The sequence below is a fragment of the Corythoichthys intestinalis genome, chromosome 6, assembly GCF_030265065.1.
Source record: "Corythoichthys intestinalis isolate RoL2023-P3 chromosome 6, ASM3026506v1, whole genome shotgun sequence".
Lineage (NCBI taxonomy): Eukaryota > Metazoa > Chordata > Actinopteri > Syngnathiformes > Syngnathidae > Corythoichthys > Corythoichthys intestinalis.
Genome location: NC_080400.1, coordinates 15,576,966 through 15,594,469, shown reverse-complemented (window position 1 = coordinate 15,594,469; position 17,504 = coordinate 15,576,966). Strand labels below are relative to the sequence as shown.

Sequence of the window (17,504 nt, the reverse complement as noted above, 5' to 3'; positions counted from 1 at the left end):
GGCCTCCGTTATTGCCAACAAAGGGTACATAACAAAGTATTGAGATGAACTTTTGGTATTGACCAAATACTTATTTTCCACCATGATTTGCAAATACAGTAAATTCTTTAAAAATCAAACAACTTAATTTTCTGGTTTTTTTCCACATTATGTCTCTCATGGTTGAGGTTTACCCATGTTGACAATTACAGGCCTCTCTAATATTTTCAAGTGGGAGAACTTGCACAATTAGTGGTTGACTAAATACTTATTTGCCCCACTGTACATAACCCCTTTTGTACTGTTTATTGTGCGTTTTCAATTGTGGTCGAATACTTAGGGCGGGTTTAGGTGATTGTTCTTGATGATGTGCGGACACTAACCGATAAATGCTCATTGTTTGTTATTGCTGTATCAGCAGCTACTTGTAAATGCAAATTTGAATTGCTGTTATTGAAGAACAAAATTATTTAATTTCATTTTTGTTTCATTCTGCAAGTGTTGATGTCAAGAGCAGCTGAATCAAGTCAGCAAACCACACGGACGTCGTCATTTCTGAGCTTAGCGCGCTGTCTAGCTAGGACTTAGCTCCATAGTCTTGTCAATATGTTGATTTAATGATTCAAAATGATCCACCTAATCTTTTAGTTAAAATAGCAAAACATTTCTTCTCCATTTAAATTGATGCATTTTAAGTTTCAAATTCAAGCGTAGTGTAAATCTACATCAAAAAAATGTATTCTTTCAATACATTCTTTTAAAAACACGCTTTGCTTTTCTCAGTGCAGTAACCCTTTTGTTTAAACAGTAAAGTTGTATTTGTATATTTTAAAAAGTACACTTTGTTACCTGAAAAAAAATGCAAAAATTAAGTACAAAAAAGCAGTTTACCGCTGCACAACCCACCGCAAGTCAAGGTACACTTAAAACAACATGAAGGCATCTGGCATCCTGTTAGATGACAGCGCCTGTCGCCATGACAACCAGGACCCGCAGCCAAACGCGTCAGGTGACATTAATAGACTTTGACGCGGCAAATCCTATCTCGTACACTTGGACCGAGACGTTCTGTTTTTCTAAAGATGACAAAAGAGAGAGAGGGGGGGGGGGGGACACTCCAGCTCGGGGCGATGACGTGTGCGCGTTCGTGCGTGGTTGCCGCGGCAACAAGCTTGGCTGAAGACATGACAATGATGTGAACAGATCGATTTTTTGTTGTGCGTTGAGAGGCAAAATTGTTTCAGATCACAGAGCAATACGTCGAAACAAAAAATGGTTTGAAAAAAGGTGATGTATCATTTTAACCCATTAGCTGCCACTGACAGCAATAGACGTCCAATCTATTTGATCTAATAGTTCAAACGGATTGGACGTATTTCCAAACGTCCGAACTTTTGACCTAAAACTTAAGTCAGCCTGTTTTAAATGAAAATTAGCAACATTTACTGAACGTAGTGGCAAATATGTACAAAAAAATAGACAATAAAAGAAGCACCACTAGGCCTTGGTGATGCTTCCTTCCCGGATGAGAAAGTCGTAGATCTTGCGCGTTTTGTTGACGTCGATCTTGATGAGCGCTCGTGCCTGCGCTAGACGAAGGCCACCTTGGCGACGGCATTCGTTCAGCAGCGCCTGCTTGTATTCCAAATACGCGCCGGGCACCAGACGCACCACCTGACACAGCTGCACACAAACCGAAAGCATTCACTGTCATTCATGCTAGTTTTGCTATGGGAATTTTATAATACATACCAATTAAATGATTAATTGAAAGAGATTTTTTTGGGGGGGGGGGATCAATCATTAAAAAGTAGAGTTGTACCATAATGACTTTAACCGATAACCGATATTGTTCAACTCCAAAAACCCGATATCATATATAGATATCAAACCGATACCGATAAATGCATTTGTGGACTTGACATATTATGGCTAATTGTATTGTTACACCCCACTGGATGCTTTAATAACCATAATTGTAACAACTTCAAGTTTTTCCAAATAAACATTCTGTGAAAAATAAAAGAGTAACTTCAACTGAAGTGCCTGCATTGCACCGCTATATTTATTGTTGAAATCAAAATATGGCAAACATCAGTTTTTTGGAGCAAGTGCAAAGTGCCAATAAGGAACTTACTCTGTCCTCAATGTGTGTAGGTACACCAATCGACAGATAGTAAACAAATCAGGCTCTAAAGATAATTCAGATGATGGAGTAAAGTTGAATTGGCTTTACTGTGTGTGGTCATCTTTCGCTTGACAAGAGGCTAGATTGTAAAACTGAACAAACAACAAAACGTTTCAATAATATGAAATAAAGTCACAAAACAAGGCAAAGTATACACCACATATCACTTTGAATAGCAACTGGTAGTACTGCATGCAAGCAATTGCCACATTTTACCACAAATGCAAACAAAACAAAACAAAATTAACACATCTCCAATATACTACACCACGCTCATGAATAGAAAACAAAGGAGGAATAGATTGTATAAGGCACAAACAATGTGGTGAGATGGCAAGAACCCCTACGGTACAGTAGCTGGAGACGTTAGCTCATCCATTTAGCGCTCTCTATTCGCAATGAGCTAGCATCAACATATGATTATGTCAGCAGAAAGTGCTGGAACTTATCAAAATTATTGACACCTAAGCACCAGCAGGGGGCAACAAAACACCAGAAACAGGCAGGCAGTAAGTGACATGACAGCACTGCCATATGCATAATAGCCCAAAACCGATAATGAAAAAACGATGTCGAAATGATCCGATATCATTTTAAAATGCTTTCATCAGCCGTTGTTATCGGCTACCCGGTAATATCGGACAACTCTTCTAAAAAGTAATAAATACATTCTTAAAAAAGCATATTAACAAAAAAGCCTTGCATAAAAAATAGAATTCCAAATAAAATTAATCTTAAAAAATAAACCTTCAAAAGTATGACCCAACGTAATTTTCTCTTTTTTTTCTCTCTAACTTGTCCTGTTCTGCTGCTTGACACGGAGAATGGAAATCTGAGTGTCCGATTGGTCTGAACAGTTTTAAGGTATCATACTGGAGTAAGACATACTCCCATTGTGATCATTCAACATGCCTCGTTTTTTAGTAAAAAGCAGTGAACAGGAAGGAGCAAGCCCACTGTATTTTGCTGAGAGTCTGCTATTTTTGTTATTTTGTTTTGTGACCTCACATGACTTTAAATGATTGAATGATCCCTTCCAGCCCGTCAGTTGAAATGGATTGAACGCCTATTGCTGTTAATGGGTACATTTACATAGGAAGTTTTCCTCATTCTGATCGAAATCAATTGTATTAAGTGAGTAGGATTTGAACTGTATTCATGCGGGGTAGTTTACATTAGGGGTGTGACAAAATATCGAAATGATGATATGTCATGATACTTTGTATCCCAAAAGGTTATCGATATGCTCCTGGCAAGAATCGAGATATCGCTTTAAAAAAAGTGTCAATTTTTAAAAAAAAGGCTGCCATTGACGGTGCTTGATGCCCAATCCATTTAGACTGGGACGTTCGTTCATTCAAAACCAGAGCATTCAGTCATTCGGTCCGATTTTCAGGGCATTTACAGGTCACTTTCTGTTCATTTTAGGGCATTTACAGGTCATTTCCTGTTGAGTTTGAGTCACTGCCTATTCATTTGGGCGATTCTCAGGTCATTTCCTGTTCTGTAACGCAAAATAAACAGCAAGTGACCCATAAAATACCCCAAAATCAACAGGAAGTAACTGAACATCAACAGGTAAATGACCTTAAATGGCACAAAATTACTCATTGCCTGGCATTGCCGGCCACGGACGGCCATAGACGTTCAATCCGTTTGAAGTGGGGGCTATGGCAGCAAATGAACGACTGTTCATTCGCTGCCACCCTCCCAGTTCAAATTGATTGAACGTCTACTAGTGATAAACTCATTCCAATTCACAGCAGAAGCTTGTTTTTCTGTTTATTAGTTTTTTGTAGAATATCCTAGAATGATTTCCTGACCAATGTATCGAAAATCGTTGTCTCGCTATATCGTCATATCATTGTTATCATGAGCTTTGTATCGCAAATCATATCGTATCGTGAGGTCCCAAGAGGTTCCCACTCCTTGTTTACATGGTGACGCGCCGAGAATACGACAAATTTCATATGTGCATTTATTTATATGGTTCCGTATGCATTCGGACAATGCCGCAATTTCGCATGTAAACGATGTAGTATTCATGCCAGGCCCTAGGGGGCAGTGCAGATTTACAAGGCGACAGCCAATGATGCACTTCCTTGACACCAATAACCTCCTCAGCCCGGAAGACAACATACCCGCCCACTCTGAGCAATTGCATTTTTCTTTTGCCCCAAAAGACACATAAATGAAAAGAGTTAACACATTTAAAAGTATTATAAAATCAGTAAATTAAAGCCGACGTTCCGCCATGTTTGTTGTTTTTAAATGTTTAGTAGCTGCGCTGCGCACGCCCAAAGCGACGTGTGCGAGTGCTGATATAGTGTATCACAAAAGTGAGTACACCCCTCGCATTTCTGCAGATATTTAAGTAGATCTTTTCATGGGACAACACTGAAAAAATGACACTTTGACACAGTGACAAGTAGTCTGTGTGCAGCTTATTTTTTAGTTTTTTTTTAGTTAGTGAGTTTTTATTTTCCCCTCAAAATAACTTTACAGAAGTGCTGCACCCCAGGAGGAAGCCCCTTCTGAAGACTGTTCACAAGATAGCCTGCAACCAGTTTTCTGGCGACATGTCAACAAAGCACATGGATTACTGGAACCATGTCCTATGGTCTGATGAGATGTAGATTAATTTGTTTCGTCCCGATGGTCTCAAGAATGTGTGGCGGCGACCAGGTGAGGAGTACAAAGATAAGTGTGTCATGCCTACAGTCAAGCATGGTGGTGTGAATGACCCCCACGCTTCTTCAATCTCTGCAGCAATGCTGACAGCACTTCTGTAAAGTTATTTTGAGGGGAAAATAAAAACTCACTAACTAAAAAAAACTAAAAAATAAGATAACCCTGACATTTAGGTGGGAAAATGACAAGCAGGACTCAATTTGGACATTTAGGGATGTACGTAGTTCCCATACGGTGTACTCACTTTTGTTGCCAGGGGTTTAGATATTAATGGCTATATTTTGAGTTATTTTGAGGGTGAAATAAATGAACTCTATTATATAAGCTGCACACAGACTACTTTTCATTGTGTCAAAGTGTCATTTTGTCAGTGCTTTCCCATGAAAAGATCTACTTGAATATCTGCAGAAATGCGAGGGGTGTACTCACTTTTGTGATACACTGTATATGGTTGCAGAGCAAGCCCCGTAATCGAATCCTTTCACTTTGGAGCCCGGAATCAAAGGTTTGCGTCTTGGCCTTCCGTTTTCGCTGTCACCAAATACCAAAGGCGAGGCTATTCCGCAATACAATTGTTGCATCTTGGTGTCGCAGCGTCACCATGTCAATTACCCCTTGATCCCCCTTAAATCATTAATCTACATTGGCTTGGCCACAGCTTAATTTGATTGTATTGTTCTTTTTGAAATGCGCATTACGTTACTCTCACAGAGCATGTGAAGGCAGCATTACAAATTATAGGTAGTGGCAGAAAGAGGATCCTTACCACTTGCTAATTTGTAGTTACCAGTACGTCCTTTTCATGTGCTTTTGTTGTTGTAGCAAATAAAAACATAGCAGACACGGATTTCATTTAGGTTTGTTGCGTTGACAAAATAGTCTTAAACCTATTAATTCATCAACTATAATAAGAGATTGCATCAAAATGCAAATGTTTTCGCAACAACTTGAGTACAACATAGTGTACGCTTAAAAAAATAAGATTTCTTTTTTAAGTGTACACTATGTTTTGATGATGCCATTAAAAAAAGTGCAAACTGACAATAAATCTTCTTTAAAAAAAAACTTAAGTTTCTTCCTAATCAGAACTTTTTGTTCGCGCTACGCCATTTTGAGAAGTAAACGGTCGTCCCATCTCGGAAACTCATGACAAATCCCAGTTTTCCAGTAGAAAATACAACATCAGGAGGTGTTAACGTGCAATTTTCTACTCAACAAGCGGTATTTACCATAATTACCACTAGAGCTGAAACGATTACTCGAATAATTCAAGTAACTCGATTTTAAAAATTGATCGAGGAATTTTCTCCACCTCGAGGAATCATTTAATTTTGCCAGCTCTAAGCATGACATTTGCCTGGACTACTTTTAATGAGGCACAACGCGCTGACATCACGTACGTACTGGAAAAAGAGAGGCGGCGAATACATTTGATTTCAACCACGTATGAATATGGAGGTAACAACGAAGAAGTCGACGAAAGAAAAGAGAAAGACACCAAGAAAAAGTAGACAATGTCAAAAGTGTGGGAGAATTTTAAGATGGCGACCATTTATTGTAAGACAGCGCTTGCATAACACTACCCCCGCCTGGCCCAGGCTACCCGCGACACCGCCGACGCTTCCGCACCCCTGGCTGGACCCCGCAATAAATGACCGCCCCCGAAACCCGGCCGTGCACCATCACGCGAACCGCCCACCTAGACCCCCCTCCAGTGAAGGCAAACTGTTTACTCCGAAAGTGGAGGAGCGATACTCGAGACAAGATAAAATTAAGTAGCGCAAATAAATAAGATTAACGTTACTGTACTTGGCTAACGTAACGTTAGCCCTGTGGAGGGCTAGGTTTCTATTAATTCTGACTACTGTGGACGCGAGGCTAACGCATCTCTCATACAGCCTTTATTTAATCACAACGCTGTAGAGTGATGAGGGTGTAAAATAAAAACATAATAAAGCTAACTGTTAATTTTAAAGCTGGGAAGTCATTGATGGATAAAACACAAAATAGCACAGGTACCTAATGTGCTCCAATATAGCAGGTATCATACATTTATTATGAACACTGCAGAAACTCAAAATCTTATCAGGACTTACAATTTAGACCCAAACTTAAAACTTAACTAGAACTTAGAAATAGCTTGCCACAAATGGAAATTCAATTGAAACACGTTGGAAAAACACCTAACTTTTGAGTGACGTGTGTTATCAAGCATAACGACATTTTTAGGTAAGAAATAAGATTTTTTTTTTTTTTTTTTTAAAGATCTTAACTTTTTTGAGTGAAAACAGTGAATTTGTTGTTTTTTTCTCTAGTCACATCTGAGATGCAATTGTTGGCAGATTTCAACAATGTACAGTACATCTAAAATAAAGACATTGTCTAAAATGGTTCAATATTAGGTGAAATGTTATGTTTTCTCATGTAAATTTATAATTGCTCTTTACCTAAAAAAAAAACAAGGTTTTATTAGATTACTCGATTAATCTGATGAGTTTTCAGTAGAATACCCGATTACCAAAATATTCGTTAGCTGGAGCCCCAATAGAGTACCACACAAATGCTACTTTTAAACCGGGACATCGCTATTGTAACATGGAAGTGGGACATTCTAGACACGCCCTCGCATACAAACCATGTTATTTCTGCTTATTTTCTCCGGTAATCTTTCAAAAAAGAACATGCCGACTAAACACTGATGCTTTGGAAATTGTAGAAATGACTCTAGACATTACGACATACGAGCATGTTTTCTTCACAAGTTTCCCGAAACCAAAAACTCTGAGGAAAAAATGTTAAGAATGGATCAACTTGCGCGGACGTCCAAAAGACCAGTTTAACGCCAGCAAGGTGAAGCCATTCATATTTCATATCCAGTAAACATTTTGTTGGGGGCCATGGTCCTTCAGAGGATAAAGACGTAAGCCATTTTGATAATTTTACTTATTTTTTAAGCGTGGCGTTTTGCCATGCTGCTTCTGTCTGACAATGAATGACCTGCACAAAATAAAAATGGTATCTAACTCCCAATGTTACCTTTTCTGTTGTAAAAAATAACTTTAATAAGAGGGAAGTGTAAATAAGTTATAGAATTAAGATTTGTTATTAATGAAAAAATTAAAAGTGTTCGTTGGCTGTCACTGGGTAGCATTTACGATCGCTGCACAAAAACAAAACACAAAAAAATAAAATAAGACAGGGCACGTGGTGGTAAAGGATAGATTGTTGAAACAGGAGAATGTCATTGTCAGTGGCGTAAGGCGATGCACACAAGAAAAAGGTGTCGATAAAAAAGCTAACTCTGGATGAGTTCGGCTCGGCTCTTTTTCAGCCCTCGATACTCAAGCCATCTCTTTAATTGAACATTTGTATGTTCTTCCACATCTTTACCAGTGAATTTGGCACCAGGTATTATCATTTTCGGACAGAATTGGTAGGTTTAGCTCAGTAAACATCTCGTTCGTACACTATTTCCATTCATTTACTATTGTGGACAAACGAGAGGTTGACCCGCCTAGCCACAGTTGAATTCGATTGGATAAGTTGTTTGTGTGAGAAATTTTTAATTGTATTAACCTTTCAATCGCTTTATAAATAGGATTTATGGACCCATGTAAACGCACCCAATGGATGTTTTCCCAACATCCTTTCCGCCTCTTTTGCCACAACACATACCACACCCAGGTTTGAAAACACACATCTAACACAGGTCCACTTACCTCTTTCTCTCGCTCGTTGAGCTTCTCTGTACCAGGCAGTCCAGTCAGGTTGAGAGGGGGTGCGCTCCTTCTGCCTGTTGCTATGGAGACCCCCCCACAAAACACAATGAGCCCTCAATATAACCCGCTTGGTCAAGTGGAAATAATTTCTACCTGATGTTGTGATTGTCGTGACAGCCGGTGTGATTCCGGCGTCTCTGCAGCAGAAAGATTAAAAGTTCCATTAACTCATTCTCTCCCATTGACTGGAATAGAAGTCCAATCTTACATGGCGGCCTGCTTGCTGAGCCACTGCTGGCACGCTCGCCCGTCATGGATGTACTGCAGCACGTCGCACAACACGGTCCTCTTACGCCGCTCGTCCTCGCGCAGACGTTTTGTGCGGTCGTACACTTTGGCACCTGACCGAGGCAAAACAAAATGGCGGCGCTGAACGCTGGGCGGCAACTCGACAATTCGGTGGTGACTCACTGTAGAAAGACTTGATGCCCGCCGTGCGATACTCCTGCAGCCTTCGGATCTCCCGCCGGAGCTCAAACTCCACTACGGACATATAAACTAGGATTAAATTCAATGGATCGTGATGTTGGTAATCATTTAAGTCATTCCGGAATTGGAGAACATTTTACAGTTCGAATTTTAAATAATGCAAATGCAAAATACAAAAACATGAAGTTTCTGAGTGAGTTGACTTGTCCTGGGACTAAATCTAAAAAAACTAATATAAAAAAATGCTGGATGAAAACTTTTTTTAAAATACCACTTAAATCAGACAAAACAGAATTTTTCTCAAATCGAAAACCTTCTAATGACCAAATAGAATCTCATTGTTTGTTACATTTGGTTTGATAAATATTTTAATTATTGCTGTCAAAAATAGCGCGTTATTAACACGTTAACGGAAATCAATTTTAACGGGGTCATTTTTTTTTATCGCGCGATTAACGTTCATTGTGACCAAGTGGACTTGGTAGTTTTTATCAACTGTGGCCACTGGTTGGAACATGAGAAAAAAAGTTGTAACCCGGAAACAAAACAATAGGCACGCCCTGCACATGTGCTTGATCTTGCCTGCTCACTCACTGTGAAAGAGTAGGCTGTTTGAGTTAAACAAAATGGAAACGAAAACAATTCTGAACGGAAAGTTCACGGAGAAGTCCAAGGTACAGCAAGCGTTGGAGCAGACAAACACAGTCGCGCTCACTGGCGATTACTGGACGTCCCTCAGTAATGATAACCTCCTCAGGGTGGGTCACAGCACATTATTTCAACCCACTGTGGGAACTTCAGTCGCATGCTTTGACTGTTATGAAGGCACTTCAGCGACGTTGTTGCAGCGCATTTAATGCAAGTAGCCAAAGACTGGAACATTGAACACAAAGTGGTCTCACTGACCACTGGTAGTGCAGGCAACTTTTGAACACTTGCCGTGCATCGCACACAGTGTGCACCGAGCAGTCACGGTTTCTTTACACAACAGCCCGTTTGACAGCGCATTGGCAAAATGCCGAAAAGTTGGACATTTCAAACACAGCCCAGCAAATGCCGTGGAGCTAGAGCAGCAACAGATCGCACACCATCAGAAGAAAGAGTCGCTCACACAGGAAGTGTCAACTAGATGGAATAGTACCCTTGAAAAGATCAAGCATGTCCAGCGGAATACGGGACATCTGAGAGATGCGCTGGCCCTACACCCAACCAATGTCGCCATGCCAACAGCTACCGAGCTGGAGAAAATGAGGAAGCTCAAAGCTGCGTTGGAGCAGTGCAGGTAAGTCATAGTTTTTCCATGTCATGTTCCTGCCTATCTGTTAATTTAATAATCAAAGTAGATATGTTTCAGAAGAGTAATGTTAATGTGAGAGAGAGAGAGACATGAGTGAGTGAGTGAGTGAGTGAGTGAGTGAGTGAGTGAGTGAGTGAGTGAGTGAGTGAGTGAGTGAGTGAGTGAGTGAGTGAGTGAGTGAGTGAGTGAACTCTATGTGACTAACAACACTGAAGAGCTTCTTTATATTATTGCAGGTACGTGTCTGAACTTGTGTGAGATATTGCTTGAAATGTGATGTGAATGACTGCTCAAAGTGAGAATGGTACTGCGAAATATAACACTACATATTGTTTTCAATAAAAAAAATGCACAAAGCAAGCCTATCCACTTTTCCATGTTGATAAGAGTATTAAAATAATTCAAGGAACATTTATAATAGATAAAAAGTTGTGATCAATGTGCGATTAATCGCGAGTTAACTATGACATTTGTGCGATTAATTGTGATCAAATATTTTAATCGCTTGACAGCACTAATTTTAATAATTAAGGCTGTTAAAATTATCACGTTAACAGGTGGTAATTAATTTTAATTAATCACGTTAAAATATTTGACGCAATTAACGCACATGCCCCGCTCAAACAGATTAAAATGACAGCAGTGTCACGTCCACTTGTTACGTGTTTTTTGTTTTTTTGTCGCCCTCTGCTGGTGCTTGGGTGCGACTGATTTTATGGGTTTCAGCACCATGAGCATTGTGTAATTACTGACATCAACAATGGCGAGCTACTAGTTTATTTTTTGATTGAAAATTTTACAAATTTTATTAAAACGAAAACATTAAGAGGGGTTTTAATATAAAATTTCTACAACTTGTACTAACATTTATCTTTAAGAACTACAAGTCTTTCTAACCATAGATTGCTTTAACAGAATGTTAATGTTAATGCCATCTTGTTGATTTATTGTTATAATAAACAAATACAGTCCTTATGTACCGCATGTTGAATGTATATATCCGTCTTGTGTCTTATCTTTCCATTCCAACAATACTTTACAGAAAAATATGGCATATTTTATAGAGGATTTGAATCGCAATTAATTGTGATTAATTAATTTTTAAACTGTGATTATCTCGATTAAAAATGTTAATTCTTTGACAGCCCTACAAAAAATTAAATTATGAACTATTACTCGTGCAAGCGTGTCCCACAATATGGATGACTTTGTATAATGATTGAAGAAAGAAGCAGTTAATCACATGATAAACTACCATTGTCATTTTCTCTTTGTTTTATGACGGCCGCCATGTTGGATTACACAATACCGTAACTTTGACTTTAAATATTTATGTAAAACGAATGATAACTGCCCGTTTTTTGCTTATAACCAAAAATCTACACTGTTTTACATTCATATCTCTAGATATTCCACAATTTCAGCATTTATTTGCAAGAAATTTCAACTCAAAAAACTCTTTTGTTTCGTGATGGCCGCCATGTTGGATTAAACAGTACCGTAACTTTGGCCTGAAAACTTTACATAAAATGAAGAATAACTGCCTTTTTTTTATTTTTTTTGCTTTTAACCAAGAATCTAGACAGTTTTACTTTCATATCTATAGAAATTCCGCGATTTAACCATTTATTTGCAAGAATTCTCTACCTAAAAAGCTCTTTGTTTTGTGACGGCCGCCATGTTGGATTTTCTACACAATAGCGGAATTCAACCTAAACAAGTTGTGACTGTACATAGAAAAATGCAAATTTTGCTTTTTTTGAGTAAAATTAAGATGATTCTGCATGCTTTCCTCAAATATTGAGTTTCTGGTGTGAAAATTGAGTGATTTATTAGCTGTTAAAAACTTAATTACTAAATTAAAAAAAAAATTTAAGTTGCTATTTTGAGCAAAAAGTATTTGATATGTTAAATATTGTTATTGATCCTGAAAATATAGGTGATTATCTCTACATTTGCTGATTTTCGTCCATCTAGCGTAAAATTTTACAGCAATTTTAGGTTTCGTTATACTTGTATAAAAAAAAAAATAATAATCGGGATTTTATTTGGGAACGACTGAGTTTTTTTTTTTTTTTTTTATGTCACTGCTCATTGAGACTCATATATGCCTAAGGGAGGTGTCTGTTTCGGTTTTAGGTCGCTAGTGACTTTGGTTTGGAAAATATTTGAATTTTAAGTTTTTGAAAATAGGCCGCCCACGGATCGTCCCCAAACCCCGTGTCCCATCAACTGATAGTAAAGTCTATGGATGAACACATTTTGAAATGACTAAAACAGTGGCTCTTAGCTTTGCTAAAGGTCCCGAAGCCCACGAGTTTAACACATGCATTCACGGAACCCTTCGGAATTAGATAACTGAGAAAAAAAAATTCAAATTCTAAAACCAATATATCTCACCTATAATATCGAAGCGGATTCCCGTTCAACTTTCTAAAATATGACATGTACTACTGGGTAGAGTTGTCCGATAATGACTTTTTAACCGATGATATTGTCCAACTCCAAAAATCCGATAGCTATATCAGACTGATACCGATATATGCGGTTGTGCACTTAATAAGTTATTGCTAATTGTATTGTAATGCCCCACTTGATGCTTTAATAATGATAAATGTAACAAGGTTTTACAAATAAAATAAACAATCTGTCAAAAATAAGATAACAACTTCAACTGAAGTTAGAGACAATAAATGTCACATATGAATAATATAAATTGAAATGAGCCAAAATGTCCACAATTAAATAAAAGGTATCATTCACAATTAAACCACGTTTACAGTAGTTATCCCAAAGAGCTACAGCGGGCAACGAAAGCATTACAAATCCAGGCAGGCAATCATTTGGCATACCAATGCAATGAAAATTGGGCTTTTGCACAGTTTTTTTGTATTCTATTACTTTTGTAGTTTTCTTAGCGAATATTTCTTTCTGGTAACACAGTATTAATATGTAATGATTTTATAATTCATTAATTTATTATTAATTTAATGTTTGCACCATGAAGGCAAATGGTCTGCTCACATAACAAATCCCAAGCATCTTAGGCAAAGTTCAGACCGCAGGTCTTAATGCACGAATCCAATTTTTTTGTTTTTTTTACCTGATATTAACTTGACGGTCTAAATGGGACAAGTCGCATAGAAGTGAACCATTTCAAATCCAATCTGGGTCACCTTTGTACTATATGTGGTTTAAATCTGATCTGGGCCACTTTTTTCAGAATGTGGCGGCAGTCTGAACTGTCAAGTCTCCCAAATCGGAATTCATGCAGCAATTGCGTCAGCAAAGAGCGAGAGCAGCTCGCAATATGGCAGCAATGTAGATGTTCATTAGCGTTAGCGCCTAGCATGAACTCGGCTTTTACTACGCAGGAGGCAGTCTTGACCGCAGTATTAAAAAAATCCAATGAAGAAAAGGATATACCTGATAATGCTTGGTTTCTTACTGTGCACCAAATCAGCAATATTTCAGTCTTGCCTACATGGGCGAGTCGGGGCAAACTGACGCATACACATAAAGCTTACGTGTGTGCGTCATGCACGCACAGTGCGCAGTTGCTTGTTTTGAACAGTTTGCGTAGCGTGTGTCGATTTGCGATTTAATGCGCATGCGTAATACTTGAATGGGCTCAATTGACAAAGGCAGTCTGAATGGGCACGCCAAAAAAAAACATGACAAAAAAAGTCTGAATTGTGCATTAAGACCTGAAGCATGAACCTAGTCTTAGTTTGGAGACAACTAATGGTCAATAAGCATAACTGCTGTGATAAACTGAGACCAACCCTTGTACAAAGGCCGAAAGCTTTTAAACTCACTTTAAGGGTAACTTGCATTCTGGCCCACAACCATTGTCTAAATTATCTGACATTGAAGGAGATACCTTTTCTCGTAGGCACCGTCTTACTGATTGCATTATTCTAATACACTTAATATAATCAATGAAGGGAATATAATTTTTCTCGTATTTACTGTTTGACTGTTTGTATTACTCTAACACACCCAATATAAGATAAATAGCACTGATATCATAGTTTAAGGAAAACAAACAGAATATATTTGACGTAGGGGATAAGAGATACATGACACCTTCTTAGCACGGAAGCCTAATGCGTGCGTCATGCGACAGAGCAAGATTGATGCTGACAAAACAAAACATCTACAAGCCCACGTCTGCACCACCAACTCTCGCTATCAGTTCTCCCGGACAGTCCAGAACAAATGGTGGGACGCCCTGACCCAACCTGGAGAACGCCCGATATCCAACTGATAACACGATTGATAAGACTCCAAGAGCCCCCTTGACGCTCAGGTGGCAAAATCCACAACCCTCGTTGCCCTGACAACAGTAACTCCCGAATCCTCCTGTCCAATCCACAAACAGACAATAATCCTAAACAATGCCCAAGCACACCCTTCTTCTGCCCACAGCCCGCCCCGTGACAGCCTTCAAAAAGACTCATCGTTATAATTTTTCTAGGGAACCTTTTGTTGACGGAGTCTGTTTCTGTTTCGCCTAGCCGTTTGATCGCTGTCGACCTGAATAAATTGTCAACTTGTGCTTCCAAGTCTTTTTCCAGCTTTCAAAATGGAGTCAGTACAAGGGGTTAAGACTAAGGTGAATGCGCGGGGTCTGGCCTTTTGGCTGGGTTGTCGGAGTCTCGCCAGCCCGGGTCATTGGATCTGCGCCAGCGTGGGTCCGGCGATCTGGCTGGCGTGATTCCAGCGATCTGGCTAAAAGGTCAGATTCATTCAAAATACTTTTATTGGCCAATATTATCAGCTACCCGACAACATCGGACAACTCAAGTAATGTATTTTCGTTCGTAAGACTAAGGTGAAAATTAAAAGGGCTGCCAAAAAACATTGTAAGGGACTCATGTTGGTCAGAAGTAACAGCTCACTAAACAGGAAGATAGCTTCTTCTTCTGAGAAATAACAAACGTAAGTACCGTTACTTGAAATTATGCCAAATATTGAAATCCACCGATACTACTACCGGTAGCTAGGATCGTGTAGACCGTAAGTCACTCGTGCAAAAATACGGTGGATCCGGTCGATTTTCAAACTAATATGCAATCGTAACACACTTTTTGAGTTCATCAGATCTCTTGAGTGGTAGATCGGGGCACAGTTGACTTGTCTTTGTTGATTTACTGCTGTCTTCTCTGCTATAATAATAACCAACACAGCCCCGTGTTCAATACAAAACCCTCCTACCACAACAAAACAAGTAGGAACTAATATTCACATAGGAACTAAAGTTATACAACATCAAATATACAATATAAATGAATACTACATCACATTTGTAAAATATAAACACATCATAAAATAAATAATCGCCCATTTAAATAAATTGAAATGAGATAAAACACCTGTAATTAAACAAGAAGAATAATACACAGATCCTGCTAACACAATTAAATTTATTAATTTATGTGTGGCGCTTTAACTTGTGAAAATCCACCAATAAGGCTTTTGAAAACCATAAGAAAAAAAAAAATGATTTACTGAGGCATTTCATTTGTAAAATACATGTTAAAATCTTTGTCATTGGGATTGCTTTTCTCTTTAGCACAGGACTTTTTTTCTTCTTTCTTTCAGAAAGAAAGCTGACCAATATGCGGGGTCTGAAAGGCAAATTGTTGTTGGATTATCTTTAAATACCCGCTACATTTTGAGCAGAATTCTAGCTTTGTATAGGCTAATGTTCCTATTGTTGAAAGGTGTGTAATAAACAACCAACAGATTTATATTTTGCATTTTGTTTTCTTACTGTACCGAAAATGAACCGAACCGTGACCTCAAAACCGTGGTACGTACCTAACCGAGATTTTTGTGTACCGTTACACCCCTAGAAAATGGAAGCCAAAGTGTCTTCCAATTCTGGAATGACCCATTTGACAGGGATTGGTTTGCTGGCAGACTTACACGTGTGACTCTCGATAAATTTGTCGTGTTCGAGGGGTCCTGTGACTCTGGCAAATCGTCTCATGAGTTCGTAGAGTTCTTGAACCTCTTTCGGGTAGCAGTGCTCCAGAACTGGAAGAGAGGAAAGCAGAGTGGAAATTTGCAATTGCCATTGACGGTGATAGATGCCCAATCAATTTTGAACTGCGAGGGATAGGAGTAGACACTTGGTCTATTTTGAACTGCGAGGGCTGGCAAAGAATGATTGCCGCCACCTCCTTACAGTCAAAATGGATTGGACATCTATCGCCATCAATGGCACTGTAACATAATCGTCCAGTTTCACATCTGTTGCTCTCATTTTAAAGTGACGCATGATCTTAGTGTGCGGTATATTTGCTCTACCGAGGGGGCGTACGTATCTTACAACCTCTGGCAGTCTCCATGACGACCGTAGGGCAGCTTAAAGGCTCGTGCGACTTGTCTTTTGTCTCTGGGGGAGCTGCTGGAGATAAGGAGTGATGCTGGGAAGGCTAACATGAATAAATAATATGCACGCAATTTCCACCTCTCGGCGCCGACCGATCACAGTGAAATTTGGCAAACGGTCTTGTTGAGCAGGCGGATGGACACACGATGGTTCGTGAACAGTGGCTTGTTATCTCGTAGCCATAGCAACTGTGTTTGTGTGTGTTTGTGTCAGAAGCGAACTCACTTTGGAATTTTCGCATGTTGATGAGTCCGTGATCGCGAATAATTCTGGAAACCACATGAAAAAAATGTTTGGATTAGCCATTTTTCCTTGTGCAAAGGTCACTCTTATCATATAACATGCACAAAAAGGTGGGAAATTATTCAAACCATAAAAATGATTCCTATTTTTTCGGACTATAAGTTACAGTTTATGTCATAGTTTGGCAGGGGGCGCGACTCTGGAGCAACTTATGTGTGAAATAATTAACACATTAGAACACATCCTTTATGTGATACTTTTACACTAAACCGGTAGAGGGCGCTCAAGGCTTGTGTCTCAACATTGGCGGTAACTTATAAAAACAATTGAAAAGGGCTGAACCAAATGGCACCAAAAATAAACTCATTCTGCAGATAATCGAGCACTACAAAGAAAGTTGGGAGAAACTTGTAAGGGACTGGCGAAATGTGGAGGTTACTCGTACTGTAATGACAAAAGCATAAAAAATCTAATCACGGGCTAAACGCTAGGTGG

At 39.0% G+C, this 17,504-nt stretch overlaps 1 protein-coding gene across 1 annotated transcript in view; it reads right to left on the bottom strand.

Moving 5' to 3' along the window:
- Positions 1 to 235: 235 nt before the first annotated feature.
- LOC130916998 (transcriptional adapter 2-alpha-like) overlaps positions 236 to 17,504 on the bottom strand; it is a 30,810-nt gene continuing 13,541 nt past the window's right edge. The window contains exons 9-15 of the mRNA XM_057838027.1: positions 16,992 to 17,035; positions 16,298 to 16,408; positions 9,049 to 9,120; positions 8,846 to 8,978; positions 8,731 to 8,774; positions 8,578 to 8,657; positions 236 to 1,662 (exon numbers count right to left, since the gene is read on the bottom strand). Coding sequence (XP_057694010.1) covers positions 1,477 to 1,662; positions 8,578 to 8,657; positions 8,731 to 8,774; positions 8,846 to 8,978; positions 9,049 to 9,120; positions 16,298 to 16,408; positions 16,992 to 17,035 — 670 coding nt within the window. The 3' untranslated portion in view covers positions 236 to 1,476. The remainder of the gene's footprint in view (positions 1,663 to 8,577; positions 8,658 to 8,730; positions 8,775 to 8,845; positions 8,979 to 9,048; positions 9,121 to 16,297; positions 16,409 to 16,991; positions 17,036 to 17,504) is intronic.